Here is a 17,771-nt window from a genome sequence, read left to right as displayed (position 1 = left end):
GAGATCTTTAGGAAGAGAGGACAACAGCTAGCAAGCCATGCAAGACCCCTGACTTCCTATCACTGGATTCACTATCAGATTCTCCGGACTGAACCTGCAAATGGTCAAACATACAGCCTCAATTTTGGCTATGTGGTTACACCTCTGGAAAGCTGAATTTCATTTCTTTCTTTCACATATGCCAACCATTTAACAAAGCAAAAAGACAGATAGTTGTACACAGAGTAAAGAACAAACTTTCCCAAACTGGGCAAGCAGACACTCATGTGCCAACTATCACACCACATAAAGAAGAAATATGTGGCAAGAATCAGCGTGAGTCAGTATAAAATGGGCTGATTCAAAACCTCACCACAAAGGCTCCATCTAGCAAAATTCTGCTGGGGGTAAACATTTCCCAACATACTCAATATTGTTGGCAGGAATTAAAATATTTTAGTACATCCACTGGCAGCAAGTGAACTCTGTAAATTACAGAAAGAATTTTCTAGAGCACAGACAGGTTTGTTGCTTCTGACTCAAATGGGAACGACGTTAGAGCAACATACAGTGACTTTTCATCTGCAAAGAAGATGTGAGAATTGAACATGCAGATATTGTGTAATGCTCTACCCAAAGAGCCAAATATATTACAAAAGGGAGCTGCATACCAGCCTCTGAATACCACTAACCCTAACTCTCATGGGTAATAGCATTGACTTCAAAGGGATTCACGGTTTGGGTAAATCCTAAAACTATTGTGAGATTCAACCTTAACAAAGGAGAAAAGAGTAGTTTCAGTAGTAGCATACTTTCTGCAATCCCAAAAATCATTCATGCATGTAACATATGCAATTAAAGCCAGTTTCCTCTAAAGTCAGGCCTGTGTATCCATAACAGGAGGATTTTTCACTGGTCATTTATCTTTAAAATTTGACTACAGATTGGGTTTTCTTATTTTTAATCAAAGGCTTGGCCATTAACATTTTCAATACATAGTCAATACAGAGAGTTTGGAACACACCAAACACAGCTACTGCAGGCAGCTCCTAGTAAAGCCATTCACTTCCCAGTCTTCATTGTCAAGATGGGAGACTCTCTGCCAAAAGGCAAAGTGCCGGTCATCACAAGACTGAACAATAGACTGAAGTTTTGATATATTCTCTATAAAAAGGGTCACATTTGGAGATTACTTACTCAAGCACACAGATCTGAAATCTTGTTAACCATCAAGAAACATGGCTGGCCAAAGTCTTTCTTGTGATGACACAAAGAAGTAAGAATGCAGTGGTTCCTTGGAAAGATACACATTTTAAAATCATTCCAGCTTGGTAGGCTAATGTTTTATTTTTAATAGCCTAGTTAATCTTGAGAGGGACAGTTGTGCCATGTATTAAGGAGAGTAAAGGAGAAACAGTGGAATCTCTTTTGAGATGACTGCAACTTTCATCCCAAATGATATTCAGGTCAGAAATTCAGATGCAGTTCCCACTGAGGAAAGAATGAAGTGTGGATACCAGCCCCAGGGGCTTGAAAAGTTGGCCACATCTTAGAGCAGAACTTCAGCAGAAGACACGTAACAACAAAACACTTTGCATATCAAAAAAGAATGATGTTAGCATAAACAGTAATAAACACCCATCCATGTTGGTTTTTAAATGTCCTGATACATGATGGTAAAATAAAATAGTTACTATTCATAGATGATCCCTTTTATATTCCAGAATCGGTGACATTTAGTGCAAATCCCTCTCAATAAATTTTAATTAGCACATCACCGTCTTTAACTATAGGTTTATAATCTTGCAAGTGAAAACAAACCCCAAAATGGACACAACTTTGATCACATCTCATTCCAAACACATATATTTTTGTTGCCTCCAAAGCTTTGCTGGGAAGAAAACACTCCTTCAAATGATACAAATGGTTTTGACATTAGGAAAAGTAAACAAGCAAAATAAAGATGGAAAAATCATGCGGTCAGTTTGCAAGTGCTGTTTATTGTTTGAGGCAGGGTTAAAGCCTTTTATAAAGACAAGAACATATATGCAAGTAGACTGAAAGTGACATTAGGTTATTCTAAACACCCTTATTCAGAACCCCGCTGCCTGTAACATGCTGTGGCAAAAATATGCAGAAGCTTCAAAGCAGGCAGTATTATAGGAACAAACTAGGATTGCTGTTATTTTGGTAACCCAGAGAGACAACAAGCACCCTAAATATTTCTAATGATATTTTTGATTTAGAAAGAAAAGAAAGGCTTCTAGTTGTCCTTTACCTAATATGTCCTGAGACTTCTAATGTGAATTGACATTTTGTTTGTAGCCATGTATGACTTAAACAGAGGTGTTACAAGGCCAAAACCTGCTTTCCAGACACCAGCTGGTATGGGGCAAGGAGCTCAGAGCTCAATTTTAACCACAGGTGGTAAGAACTGGATTGTTCTATGCTCTCTACTGATTTTAAGTACCTGTTAAGGACTTAATATAGATTTTTGGAGACAGTAAAGGCTTCCATTTACTGAGTAAGGCCTACAATGTTCAGCAGCAGCAAGACTTCCTTTATCACTCTGCCAATGTCTTATTCTCCTCCATCGGTCAAACCCAATTTCACGACTGACTTCAATACCCAGCTCACCTCCACCTGCAACACTAGCTGATAATAGGCCCCCAAAGCAGGCAACTTTTAGAAATTGACAATTTTTTTCAACTAGAAAGTAATTAAAGACCACCAAGTATTGTCAAACAAGCCAAGAACAGCCAGACAGTGATGGCTCTGAACTGGGACCAATATGCATTGGTTTGGAACAGCCCAGAGGTCAGAGTGTTTACATGTTTACACATTCCCTAGTTAATTCCCTGGTATCTAGTAGCGCTTAATCCACACATCAAGTACTAAGACATTTTTCCCCACAGTAACAAACTCATGATTCTAAATATGTCCAACCTGTTTATCAGAAAAGCAGGATATAGGACAGGCATTTTTTTTTCCACTGAAAATTTGACAATAGTCTTTCCCTCACAGATATTAGAAAGGATTTGTCAGAACTCATCTCTATACCATATTAGTAAAGCAGTTAATTATGTTAATTCCATCAGTTACTTTTATTGACCTTTCCCCCCCACTCTGAATAATCATACCCATCTGGTGGCAATTTTATTTTCTATCGCTCCTTTTAGGCACTTTTTTCTTTCCAGATTTAAGCATTTAATTATCAATGTAATCTCTGTACAAGTCAGAAAAATATCTTGTGCAATAAACCAAGGATAATAGACACTCTCAATATCACAATTGAGGGTTTCTCCCAAGCATGTGCAGTTAAGCCGTGCCACTATTCTGCAACACTAAAAAATGATCACTTCTCTGAAGGTCAGGCAGTAAAAGTCGAGATGTAAAGTAAGGATTAGCAAGTTTGGCTTGAAAAATATGCTGAAATCTTTTTTCCCTTGCATAGAAACAACTATACAAATTGACAAGTAATTTGCATGGTCCAAATATTTTCAGGATGTTTTTGTTTTCCCTCGGTTGATAGCAAAAGTAATGTGTGTAGGCTCATTTGGAGGCAGAGGGTGCAACACACCAAAATGAAAACAACCACGGTGAAAGCGTTGCTGTAAGTGTGTAGAAGATGACAGAAACGCAAGTGCTTAATTCACAGGGCAAAAAAAATCAGACCAGATAAGAGCTTTTTCATCCCAAATTACAGCCTCTCTGTTTTATAAACACTTGGCTATCGGCAGCCGCTTCTGCTCAACGGGCAAAGCGGAGATAAATGCGGTGCTTTCACTGAGGCGCCGAGGGATGGAGCATGCTCACTGCAGCCCCAGGTGTGACCCCTGCTCTTCTGTGAGCAGCAATTGGACCAGGCAATCCATCACAGTGCTCCTCCTGTCAGGCCGGGTGCTTGGCTGCAGCTGTCTGTCACACTGGTGGATGGGACCTGCTTAAAGGCAATCATGTCAATCTCGATGCGACTACTCAGACTAAGATAGAAGGATGATCTTGACAGGCTTGGCAAAGTCAGCAGAAGGCACTAGAGGACTTTGGATACATGCTTAAAATTTAGATGCAATTTGTGCTTCTTGTATGGAGGGACCGAAGAGGCACAAAACAGCGCTGCGTTTTAGAGCTGGTCATCTCGGATGAATCTGTTGCCTTCGGAATGTTTTCCATAGTAAACGTAGCGGCATTTTCCCAAAACACCTACAATGAAAAGGAAATTCATTACAATTAAGACAGCAGGGGCATGACACACAAACAAAGCACTTCACTAGGGAAGTTTGAAGGAGGGAACTGTAATCTCCCATCCTGCCTGCAAAAGAAAGTTTGTTCACGTGAAGTATTCAGTATGGCCATTTCAATCGGCAGTTTTGAATCCCTTGGGAAAACATGTGTACAAATACCTTCCTGACCTCTCCTGCTAAACAGACGTCCATAAGTGTCTTCAAAAATGGGATGACGCAACACTGAAACATCACACGCTGCATTTTAAATCACAGTACCTCTTGCCTGCTTTGGAATGCTGCAAAGTCTGGGTTGGATTTTCATTTCGTACTCTCTGTAAGGTCTCTGCTACATGTTTACAGGGTGATGATTCAAATCACAAAGAAAGAAAAAGCACCAAACAGAGTTTAATGTGGATCCAGGGGAAAAAAACCCACTTTTCAAATCTCCAGAAAGTCATCCCACAAGCATCTAACTGCTTTAGTCACAGAGAACTGAAATGACTATGTGAAATTCACATGGGAGGTCATTGATAGACATGGGCAAGAACTTAGGACTTCCTAATGCTTAGCCCTTCAGACTCCAGCACTTTTCTCAGACATATAAATACATATTTGGTAAAAACATTTCCAAAGTGACTCTCCAAACAACATCCCGTGAGCAAGATGTGGTTATAAATGATGCTAAATATCAGTACATAGAGGATGCTTTCAAAAATTAGCCAGAACATAGCTTCTGGGAGACAAGGCACACAATTCTCTGTGGGTAGAAGTGGCAAGATGCTCGAGGAAGCCTTAAGTGCTGTGGGTGAGATGCACGTACCTGCAGATCTCAGTACCTTATGCAAAAGCATCCCCTCTGGTGGTACTAAGTGGTATGTGAAAGCGTAAGCTGACAGCCACATCCCACCTGTGAAGATCCTCAAAGATGTTAAATTTTACTAGCAGAGTTGTTCTTATCTCCCTCGGGCATGTATGGTCAAATTAAAGTCAACTCCTATGCATGGAATGAAGGTGAAAGGGTCTCTTCTACCCGTGCAGTGTCTTAACTCAGCAGTCACTGAAGTACCCAGCTCACCCCCACGTAAGGGCAAACATAATCTAGCCCAAAGGAGACAAAGACTCCCTTACGTGAAGGGTAAAGATGGGGGAGGAGCAGATCCTTACTTCACTTCTGTTTTAGCTTTCCAGGACCCATGTAGCAAATACTCTGCCCACCTGCAGTATGAAATAAATATGCAAGCTTTTACATTCTGCATCTATTTTTCCAGGGTAAGATGCATCAGACAAGCAACTAAAGCCTTGGAAGGCATGGGCTGTGCAAGATTAATGTTAACCTGTGCTGCTCTTTCCTTCTAAGACATGAGGATAGTAACACACTCTTGTGTGGGGAAAATAATTAAATTGATAGGCCTGTCATATGTTGTGAAAAACACATTCCTCTTCAGGACAGTACAAATAAGGACTATATGGTGCAATGCCTGATCCCTTTACCTTCCTCTGCAGAGCCTTCTTCAATAATTTCAATTTTTTATGATTTCACCGGTGGAGCAAGTTTCCACATTCAAGTTTCCAATTCAAAGGATTACTGTTCCTAAATAAGCATCTAATGGAAAGCAAGGGTGTTTGGGTTTTTTTTTCCCCCTAAACAGACGACATTCCAAGTCAAAATGCAGCAGGCATTAGGTTGGCAACGAGGCCATTTGGAGCTCTAAGTGTAAAGGATATGAACAGTTTATTAATGGCATTCTTCAGCCCCTTTTTTTCACTGGCATTGATAAAAGTCTTGTTTGAGGTCTGCTGCATTTCGTAAGGACTGGAAGCAAGACTGTTTATAGAGATGCTGGTGAGAGAGTGCTGTTTGATGAATGCTGGAGACTGTAGCTAGGTGTCAGTGCTTAGAAAATGAGGCAAGGACATGAGGTATTAATATTGTCAATGATCTCTTGACAGGAAAACAGATACTGCATTCACCGTCAGATTTAAACAGACATCAAGTGCATTAATGACAAAAGGGCAGACTTCAAACAAAGGGGACTGTATGGTGCTGCGCTGAGCCAGTCTGCAAGCTGGCAATAACCTGATCTGAAAAGACACTGTCAGGGCTACAGACAGGCCCGGGATTGTGTGCGGTGACAGAAAACAGAGATGCTGACAGAGATACCGGTGCCATATTATGCCAAGTATATTCTAACACTGTCTCCAGCCCTAACTAAATCTGACATCATTTCCTATCGCTTATAGTATCCTCCACTGCTCTGGCAGAATATTTCTCCCCAGACATCATTACAAACTCCGCTGTAGTTTTAAAGTTACTGGCAGGCCTGTGCTGTCGTGAAGGCCGGGTCTAGAGGCCTAAGGATAACCTCAGTCAATCTAAATTTGGAGTTTGCTGGAGAAGTGCTCTCATTTTCACTGATATCTCAGCTACTTGAGGTGATCTGAACGCTAAAGTGTGAGGAGCTGTCACCTTGAATAAAATCCTTAAAGTAAAGACTCTCGGTTCCCGGGATGTTCAGCAAAGATGTCGGACAGTCTGGCAGCAGGAAATGAAATCCAGCTGCTGCTGCTCGCCTGGGGATAAAGGTGCTCGGGCTAGTGACAGTTAAAGTCAGCTGAAATTTTTGAACTCCTGCAGCCTACAATTGTTTAAATTAAGGAAGTGTTGTCTCCACAGAGATTCCCTACCCGGGCACACAGCTGGGATTCGATTGCCAGGCATATTACACACACCGCTCAGAGAGTCTTGATAAAGGCACGGTTGAAAATGTTGCCGTGAGACTTTATTTATCATGAAGGTTATTAGTAAAACGATAATCTTGCTCATAAATTAAATATGGTGACTGGTTCTGGGTTGTTTCGTTTTGTTTTTCCTCTCCATTACCCACCTTCCTTTGGCAAACACAGAAAACTCAGAGAACCTTCAAAAGGCTCAAGGGCTGCAATGAGAATTTTGGTGCTAAGATATGTCACACGGGAATTGAGGAAACCTGCTGCTTTTCTCCTGCCTATCTATCTGCTATGGTATTCACTCCTTGAGCTCAGGGACAGGAGTACGTTTGCTTTTTTCACACACAGACAAGGGGAGGAATAAGGGGGAAACAATATATCTGTGGCTGTTGCAGTGTCTTTTAATTAAAACATCCAGCATTGGCCATAATAAGCTAAGTATACCCCCTATACATCAAAACCAGACACGGCATCCTGAATGAGGTTTCTGCTTGTGGTTCTTAAGAAATGACAACACAAGGTCTCTTGAGGGATCATCTTCCCCAAATTAGGCTTCTAATTTTTCTTAAGTAGCTGCTTCTACCACCACTAGAAGCTGTTAAAACTATAATTATGGGGAAAAAAAGCATTAGGAAGAATAATTTTTAAATTCACTCTTTATCTTTTAAATGTTTTTCCCTTTTGGAATGGATGCTCTAATTACGCTGGCTAAGTAATGACCTTGCAGTTGCTTGCATGTGTTGTGGTATCAGTCTTTCTTCACAAACACATTGTAATGTCAGCAACACCAGCTTTTCCTTAGCTGAGGGAAAGCCCAATTATCCAAATAAATAAATAAATACATACATGCATACTAAAGCACGAGAAAAACTGTTCAAGTCGTGTTTGCTCCTTTTCAATTGAGCGTGTGTTGCAGAGAGCTGCGGTGCACTTGGACCTCCATACACTTCCCTAAAGAAAAAACCAAGTTGGCAGCTCTTCATGTATTATATAGAAAAGGGAGAAAAGAAGTTGCCGTGGGACGTTCTAGACCTATAGATAACATACAGCCTCAGTCACAGGTCAAAATTCAGCTCAGGGACTTTATTGTCCGGTAGCATCTTGTTGCAATTCTTGGTTTGCTCTTTTTCCTAGCAAATTAATGCTCTGCCTCTATAAAAACCACCTCTCAACCATCACAGCTGGGGCAGCTGTCAGCAACACAGCCTTCTGCAGTAGCATTCAGTTTTCTTTAAAAAGCAATTACTAAAACTAAGTAGTCAAGCCAAAACTTTTACCACCCCCATCAAAACCTATTGCCACATCTGCCCAAGATTCCCCTCAGGCACCCATTTTTACATCAAATGTTTTTAATAAACCCTTCCGCAAGTGCAAACAGCAAAGTGTTTGCAATTAAATTTGTTTGTCAAACACATTGGTCTACAACATACATCAGGGATTACATTTCAGCATGCAGTCCTCTGCCTATCTTTCACAGGGGCTAACCACAGGTCCTCGTACTAGCAGCTGCTGTCAGATAAGCGTAGCACGACACACACAGGCTCGATATTCTAGCAGAACTCTGCACCTAACTTTGAGTACAGCGTCTAAATCCTCCACTGCCAATTTGTATTTGATCCATATTCATCTCTTTTTCCACGACCTGCTGTTGTATAGTTTTGCTATGGGCTATTAAACAGCTGCCATGTTCCACCAAGAAGCTGGGTGCATTTCAGTGTGGTTCTACTACCATACTGTAAATTGTTTTGAGACTCTTCAGGATGAAATATCAAGACCATTATCATTTTTTTCATAGGCACTTGGGCACATTCTACAATTAATGAACAGAAGTTGCAAAATTCCCTTAAATATTAACATAAACTTCCTTTAAAGGAAAACAATTCCCTACCTACAACATTTAGAGGAGAATAAACACCTACATCCAAACGGTTTCAAGTCCGAAATGCTACTGATTTAGGTAAAACACCTCCATCACTTGAATTAATTTCAAAGCTCTTAAAAATCTTTTCATCTAAGGGATAAGTAAAGCTCATTTGACACAAAAAAACACCACTTTTTTTTTCAGGAGTTTAGTAATTTTGCATTTTATACTTATCTTCAGGGAAATTTGAACAAGTTGATCTAATTGACAAATTCTCATTTTCTATTCTACTTTGGCTTTCAGTGAGAAATGAAGTATCAGGGATTTTCAAGAAATTAGGAACCCAATCCTCTGACCTTCAATAGCACATAGGTTATTTTTTTTCCTGCTAAATCTGGAAAATTAAATGATACAGTCTCACAGTTTAGAGAAAAAGGAATATCACTCCATTTAATAGTCATTAGAACATAAAACCAACTGAATGCTGTAGAAAGGATCAAAATGTACTCCTTTGAAAGATTTGTTTTTTTCAATTCTTAATAAATCATTTTAAAAGCTACCAAACCAACCAAACCAAACACCAAACTCTGAAAGTACAAAAACATTAGCCTAACATTCTGCCAAACCAGGTTGAAATTTGGGGACCGCGGCAGCCAAAGGCAGAGGCCTAGGAGTGAGTGGGCAGAGAGGAGAGATGCTAAGTGTCAAACAGCCATAGGAAAAAACCCAAACAGAATGTTAACTTGAAGCCAGGTAGTACACTTTTAGTTGCACTGAATCTTGTGAGTGTAACATCAGGAAGATATTTTATAAATGCCAAGAAAAGGGGTAAAAAAGAGTGAGTTTGTTTTTTCCTAAAACACTGAATGTTTATCTAAGACACTCAGCCTTCAAAGCTTCATTCATCTGCTTTAAAGTACAGACACTTACTTATAGTTGGGCCTCCATAGTTGTTTATGTAGAAATACATTTTGTAAACAAGAACAGGAGTTTGAGCAATGAGAAACAAGACATCTTTTACTTCTGGACATCTGTCAGAGATGGAAAGAACACATTGAGTTTTGTTGTTTGTCCATGTTATGTTATCAAATGTAATTTAAAACTTAAAACCATCAAGTTATGGGACAAGAAGGAAGGGAATTATAGACAGAAATTTTGTGCCTCTTGATGACTTTTGATGGAACGGAACAATAGTTTCTATTGATTAGCCAGCCTATGGACTCTCTGACACAGTCATGTGAGAAGATCGCTTGGAAGATAAGAAAAGGTGTAAAGGATCACCTGTGTCACTAAGTCTTCCCAAATGCAGCCAAGCATGTAACTCCAAGAGTTCCACTCAGATTTTCATCCTGCCCCAGCAAACAAACCACTGTCAGTATGAGGAGGCTCAAGTTTAAAAACTGCAACGTGACACAGAACAGCAGAGTTGCAGTTGTCCTTGTTAATGTGATGAGATCTTTGACTACTGCAATTAAATGTTTGTTGCAACCACAGTTTCCAGAGTGCTCCAGGAGTGCAGTCAAGACACAGGATCTAGACTCCTTAAACCAGAGCAGAGGGAGCAACAGAAAGAGGAGCGTACAACAGATAAAGAAGTGAATGCCTGCAGACAGTTGCCTTTAAAAGACCTGAAATAGTACAGTAATAAAGAAAAACTAAACAAAACTTCCTTAAAATAGTATCATAAAATACTCATGAGCACTCAAATAGCAAATGCACAAATATTAACTCCCCTTATGTTATAAACGTCTTCATTTATTTTGAAGAGGATAGAGACACTAAATGTAAGCAAAAATATGCATAATTCCTCCAAAACTATCAGTGCATGAAGAAATGAGGTTGTGCTTGAGATTGCTGAGGACAGAGCTAAAGCAGAATTCCCACACTGTGGCCACAATACTCACAGAGAGGCCCCCAAATAGTGCCAAAGAGGTCCCCATAGATTGGGGAACATGGTCAGGTTTCCAGGAGAAGTTAACAGTTGGATTGGCTGATCTTAAAGGTGTTTCCCAACCTCAACAATTCTGTGACATTCCTTCAGCAGCAAGCTGCTTGCCCTGATTCACCCCTCCCTCTGTGGTAAGAACACTGAAGTAACCTTCACGTCCAGGGGAGATGAATTACTTCTTCACTCTGCTCCCCGCACAGGGATGCCAAAAAGTGATAATACTTTCCTCTGGACACCCCACAGCATGGGGCACAAAGTGGTCTTTCACACTGAAAGAAATTACTGAACAGCACAAAATCAAATCTCTACCCAGTCTCCAGCAATGGTGTTGGAATTACACACCTAAGCTAGAGCTGAATCAGAGCAGGCAAACCAAGACACTGAATTATTGCAAGTATCCTGCACAGGCAAGTACTGTGACATGTCAAGCCTCACTGGCCTGTTTGTAGGAAGCTGGGGAGGGTGAGGGGAAAGGGGAGTATGTGGGGAAGTGTGAGCTGGGGAGGGGAAGGAAAGCAGTCAGCAGGGAGAGGATGTTGGAAAAATTTGCAACGAAGGTGATAGGAATACAAAGATGTGAAGTTTGCATCCCAGGCCAAGGGAGCTGCATAAATGTTCAGTGTAAACTAGCAGTCAAGCTGATGTGTGATAAAGTGCAGCCTGCTGTAAATACACTTCAGGGCTCCCAATGCAGCTGGGGATGAAACTTGTAATTTGGAAGGGGAGAGGGACCAAAAATAAAAAGGGAAAAGAAAAAGTAAAAAGAGGAAAGAAAAAAATGCACTGCAAGCTTTTTCTCACATAATCTGTTACTGGAAAATTGAGAAGCTTGTCCAAGTCTGTGGGAATAAGCTGATGAGCTGATACTTAATAATAAACCATATTGTGTCATGGTGCAGAGTCATCTAGATCCATTCAGGCCACAAACTATATTACTTTATACAGCCCTGGCTGACATACATTTAAAGGCCTCTACACATTAAGGAGCCATTAGGCTGACAGATTAAAAGTTATCTTGGAGCTAATGTTTCCATTATGCGTATCCTGGCAGTGGAACAATCAACACACTGTTCCTCAGATGTCATACTTTGTTTAAAAAAAGGGTAGGGGGGAGAGAAGGGGGAAAGGAGGGTATCTCTCCCTCCTTGAATGACATTGACATGATCAGCTTTGATCTGGGCATGTGCTGTCTACAGATTCTCTACTATTGTCGAAAATAGGAGCACTTAGGGCATAATACTTTAAATCATTAACCAGTTCTGTACACCTCTGGATATCCTTGTTACAATTTAAGGCCCTTCACTTGGGACTTCTTTGAAACCTTTTTGTGCTTATTGTAATGATCATCAGGGAAATACGTCGGGGGGGTGGGGGAGTGTGTGAGTGGTGGTGGCGTCTCTCTACAGTGAAAGTGAAGACGCACCAAGCAAAAAACTTGACCATTTTTTGCACTCTCAAATAAGATAATGGATTTCACAATAGGATATTCCTTGTTGAATTTACTGAAATTTTGAAGCAGATTTTTTGGTTTTGCTCTTAATTAGACACATCAATTGTGTAGTCAGCTGCATACTGCAGTCAAAGCAACCCAAGAAAGCATCAGCATGCCAGGCACTACGTGTGACCTGATGCTTAAATTCAGATGCATTGTATATCCTTGAGGAAGATGGAGGAAAGGAAGTGTGGGTTCACAGCTCTTTTAGGCTTTTAAAACACTCCTTCATGTATCTCATTCTCTCATATACAGTCTAAATAAAAGCAGCAGGCTAAAGGCAGAACAAGCTACTGTTCAATATCCAGCACGAGTTAAACATTCTCCATCTCTAAACCAATGACACAGGAGCCTAATTGCTTTCTGCTAACGACCAAATCCCCCCAAAGTGGATCAGAAGTTTTCAATAAGCAGGCAAAAAGCCGCTGTAGCAGCCGGCTGTCCCAGGCAGGCTCCAGCCGAGCGCGGCAGCACTAGAGGGCAGCAGGTATTTGTCTAAAAAGGGACCGCACCGGCAGCGACAGATCCCGACGGCGCAATTACACCAACACCGCCTGCTAAAGTCTCGGTGGCCGATTTCTTGCTCTGTCGTGATCAAAGCCTGTATTTGTACCACCTCTGCTTTTCAGCCTCTCAGGCAAGAGCTTAACTTATGGTGGGCTCATCTCAGCGAGCATCAGTTTGTGCCAACGAAAAGATGTCTCTGGGTAGCGGTCTGAAGAAAAGGCTCAAATAGTGTGATGGTGTGATTGTCCACATATACCACCAGCTTCCACTGCAGCACTTGTTGTTCTTTCCCATTCGGAACACAAATCCTAGTGCTGTTTTGAATGATCTTCCTATTACTTTTGATAATGCAACAGTATGCTCGCTGAAGTGACCCAAGACACACTTTTAATATGCTTAGAATGGTAGAGGAAAAACAGGTTGTAAAAATCCCATCTGCCCTACCATATATTAAAGTTCATCTGTTGAGTGTACATTCACCATATTAACTTAGAAGATTTTTCAGCTAATTTGGCTAACATATGCAAAAGTGGCATTTCTGTAAGGCTGCTCTATACTTTGGGCTACGTTCTAATAATAACACTTACATTAATCAGCAATGGAGTTAAACCATAAAGAATGACGGGATCATTAAAGAAAACAGAAAGTGAGTAGAATTATATTGTACTTCCCAAACTTTAACCGAGCACAGATTGCATTAGCAGTAAAATCAGGGGGAAAAAAAGGAAAGAGAGAAGTAAGCTCTTTTAGTAACTGTGCTAGAATCAAACCAATGTACCATGATTTATGGGGCAGAAAGCAAACTTAGAATAATTGTTCGGAAAGTCTGCAAGCATTCCAATACAATTTCAAATTCTATGTGAAAAAAAAATTGAGCAGCAGAGCCCTTCTAGAGAGCTTAGACATAAATTTGGCTCATCTCATGAGTTAAACTTGCTTTTGGATCTCGAACGTGTTCCTTCTGGAGGAGTTCACGTTAGGAAAATGAACAAGCCATACAAAATTCAGTCTGGCTCAACTGGTTTGAAAATTCTCAAGAGGGTCGTCTGAAATAAAGACAAGTTGCTTTTTATTTTTAAAGCTGGGAAAGAAAGTCTCCCAAATAAAATTAAAGAGCATAATGAAATAGTGCTGCTGTCACATTATGATACAGTTAAGGGAACTTTCTCTGCATGCCATGACTTGCTCCTTTCCACAAGCCCTTCCTCAGAAACAAAGGAAACATTTAAATAATTGCTAATGATAGGACTGCTACAACTCTTCCTAATTCAAAACCAAGTATCTTTTACGAAGCTGATGCTACGAGGCCCTGGATTCCCTTGGTTCCCTGGAAGCTGAAGGTATTTGGCATTTTTTGTAAGACACATCTGGACCCCACACAATGGGTTATCTCCTTTCTCTCTTCTATAGCTGTTGCTTTATAGCACCAAATGAAATCAGAAATGCATCTAGATCCAAACACCCTCAGTGTTCAGCAAGTATCTAGTTCTCTGGGCTGAGTCTGGGCTTGCCTCTTAGCAGATGGTTTTTTTCTATGCTATATTTGCTATTGCTAAATACTTAGTGGCCATAGTCTTCACTCCTTAACAACGACTGCCTCTGGGATTGAATATCAAAACAGCCTCAACTTTCTTCCCCCTTCCTCAGTCTCCTTTAAAACATGATAATGAGAGGGAGGCTGAAGGTTAAATCACAGTGAACAGCAAAACATAGGCTACAAATGCACTTTTAGCCCTTATGGAAGCTTTTGCTAAGTAGAAAAGATGGGGGATGAAGAAACAGCTAGAGAGAGGCACATTAAAACCCCTCTGTTAGGGTCAGAGTCATTAAAGTTTAGTCAAAGCACCAAAGACTTTCTAACGAGTACTATGCTTAGCAAACGTTTTCCACTGGAGCACGGATATTGGCGAGAGCTTTTGGAGTGTGTCACTTAATCAGTTTTCACTCACTTTGACAGCTTGAAATATTACTCACTTATTTGGCTGGTTCAAATTTGTCAGACTTGACTATGTCATAAGTTAACATGTCCCGATATTAAAAAGGAGCCAACTGGCAAATGTGCACATTGGACCTAATAAAACACATCTGGCCAAACAATCAAGCACCGCTGATCACTGTATCACTCACCAGCACAAATTAACAGCGACCGTCTTCAAGACTACCACGCTCAACAGGAAGCAATAACCTGCTACCTACTACTCGACCAACTACCCTTCAAATGGTTAACTGAAAGATAAAACTTCCACCACATCCTGCTTCCGAGATATTCAACTGCTTGGTTAAAGCTGCATAAATATTTTAGATGTCTTGGGTCATTTGGTGGTACAGATGTAAGAAATGCTTGAGACAGAAGCTATCCCTCAATCCAGAGAATGCTTTTCAGTCAAGGAAGGCCCACCTGCCACGGGAAGACCACTCAAGCAACAGCTCTTACAGGTGATACCCTTCACCTTCACTCTCTGAATGTGGGCTATTAAAATCAAAAGTGCTCTGAAGGTAGCAGGTAGCCCAGGATTAGACAATGACATGAATTCTCAGCGGGAAAGCTACTCATGTAAGGTCCCTGTTCCAACAGCAGGGTACGTGAGTGCTGCTGTTAAGCCTGGGGCTGCACGGAACAATCTGTCCTGAAGGTGTAAGTACTGGGCACGCTGACTTCCACAGCATCCTTTGTGCTCTCTGATAGAAGCAATGCACAGCACAACTGCCCTACTGAAGACCTCAAAGATCTCAAAAGTAATAACAAAAAAATTACATGAAAAAAGGGTCTTTTCAGGGATAAGGAAAGCTTAACCACTCACGTGTGTGCAGTGAACCCTTTGGTCCTTTCAGAGAGGCTCCTGGGAAGCAGCTATATGCTACTGAAGTATTTCAGCCTTTGGACAAAACAAGCTTGACATCCCTGTTGGCATCTCTGCTGAGAGCAAACGCTGGCCTTACTCAGAACACATCAAACGTGACTTTGTGCTAGCTGTAGCAAAGCTGGACACTGAAGGCAGGGGGAGGAGAGGTCATAGAGGAAGCAGTAGTTAACGGGGTAAAGTGAGTGTTATAATCCCCAAATTGCAGTTGGACTGAATGTTTTCAGACAATTTGCCTGTCTAACCCAAGACAGTATCATTTTTCCTTCTTCCAGGAGAGGGTTAAGAATAATCTGAGGCTGGGAAAATGGCTGCTGTTGATACTAGTGAGGCCTTCTCTTTAACTAGATCCTTCAGGAAAAAACAAATTAATCAACAGCCAGCTGAAGTGGGTTTAATGATTGCATTCTGCATACAATCAGCTTTTCCCTTTTCAAGGGCCATCAATATGTCAAGGGAAGACATATCTGAAGGATATAGCTCTTAACATCAAGGTTATCTATTCTCCACAAGGCTCCCACTCCTTACTGGGCTGATACTTTACACTGCCTGTGTCTAACATTTTCATCAACTCTGCAATCAATCAAGGTAATAATGTTGTGCAAAAAATCAATTAACAACGCAATTAAACTTTCCTTATTATCTCAAAGGGCTGAAATAATACCTAAAGGGAAGATAGACTCACTGAATGCAGACATCCATAACCCAATGTGAAAGTGAATTATGAGGTTAGACAGATGCAGGCATGTACTGGCGCTGTTATTTTCAAAGGGATATATCTCATCCAGGCAGTGTATCAGTTACCACCAATCCCATATCCTAAAATTCCAAATTACTTTTAAGAAATATACGATGTGCAATATCCATTTCATATTCTCTTTTAGAGATAAACCCCCCAAAATCTGAACAGGGGTATTATTCAAAGACAAAATGATCTTTCAGAGAGAACATAAAATATAAAAGCTATAATAACATTTACATCTGTATACCACCCGTGTCTGTAAATGCAGGTCATCAATTATACATAATCTGTAGCGAAGAAGGAACAGAAACAGCAGCACAAAATTTAAAGCCCAAAGGCCCAAATTTGCAAATACCTTGCACCGAGTACACCGAAGGAAGAGCCCCAATCTAAACACATGCAGCACCAACAGCAAGGACTTAAGTATCACTCACTGAAAATAAGACAGAGTGCCTATATTATTTTGTAATTACATTCAACCCTCATGGAAACATCTATTCCCAAGAGCTGAGAGTTTTAAAGTGCATTGAAAGCAGACAATTAACCCCTTGTCGTTGAGAAGGTTTTAGCACAAAACCATTAAGGATCAGGGGCACTCAGCACATCAACGCAATGGAGTTAATACAGTTAGGAACCCAGGTATGATGGTCTTGTGTCAAGAGATGCATGGATGAAGATTTGGGCGAGGGAGAAGGAAAGTGAAGGGTAGGGGCAGAATACATCTAAAATTAACTGCAGTACGAGTGATCTTGCTGCTTCCCCAGGGACAAACAGAAAAAGAGTCTTTATACAAAGAAAATGACCACGACCAAGCTAGGTGTTTTGTGGGGTTTTTTGATACTTATCATTTCCTATCACACAACCTGAGCATTCACCCTCAGCCCACCCCTCCTTCCCCATTGCCCGACACACACGGCCCTCAGTCTCCTTTGTTTTGATTTAGCGTGGGCAAACCAAATAACCAAAACTAGAAAGCATTTAAGGGAAAGCTGTGTTAGAGCAACGAGCTAGGATCACGTCCTACAATAAGCTCAGGAAAACTTGGAAGAGGAAAAGGTTTCCCTTAAACACTGCACTTTGAATTCCTCTATTAAAGGACGCCCTGTGTGTCTGTGTTGCCAGAGGTGTTCTACAAAGCAGTTCTCCCAGCAGGGTTTGCTTAAGCACATAACAGCTGCAGTTTAGAAATGGTCTATTCTTACAATTAGCTCACGTAGTGCAAGTCGCTTGTTTGGACCAAGAACATCTTTTTTTGTTGTTGTTGATAATTCTCCCAGGTTTTGTCTTTGTCTTGCACTTCCTGCTCTTCCCCCTTGCTACCCCCATGCTGTGGAGTCAGTCATGGGTGAGACACAAACAAGCGTGACTAAAATTTTCCACAATTTTTGAAACGTTACACACTTTTCCTGCATAGATTTGGGGCATTAA

At 40.9% G+C, this 17,771-nt stretch overlaps 1 protein-coding gene across 4 annotated transcripts in view; it reads right to left on the bottom strand.

The window, feature by feature from the left end:
- Nucleotides 1-394: 394 nt before the first annotated feature.
- Nucleotides 395-17,771, bottom strand: part of LRMDA (leucine rich melanocyte differentiation associated) — a 666,943-nt gene continuing 649,566 nt past the window's right edge. For 3 of the 4 annotated variants that reach the window (XM_062001285.1, XM_062001283.1, XM_062001284.1), the window contains one exon: nucleotides 395-4,182. In XM_062001285.1, coding sequence (XP_061857269.1) covers nucleotides 4,103-4,182 — 80 coding nt within the window. In that variant the 3' untranslated portion in view covers nucleotides 395-4,102. The remainder of the gene's footprint in view (nucleotides 4,183-17,771) is intronic. The other variant, XM_062001282.1, reaches the window with a different exon arrangement.

The sequence above is a fragment of the Colius striatus genome, chromosome 8, assembly GCF_028858725.1.
Source record: "Colius striatus isolate bColStr4 chromosome 8, bColStr4.1.hap1, whole genome shotgun sequence".
NCBI classification, from domain to species: Eukaryota; Metazoa; Chordata; class Aves; order Coliiformes; family Coliidae; genus Colius; species Colius striatus.
The sequence above is the reverse complement of the archived record's forward strand: the minus strand, read 5'-3'. Positions and strand labels throughout refer to the sequence as shown.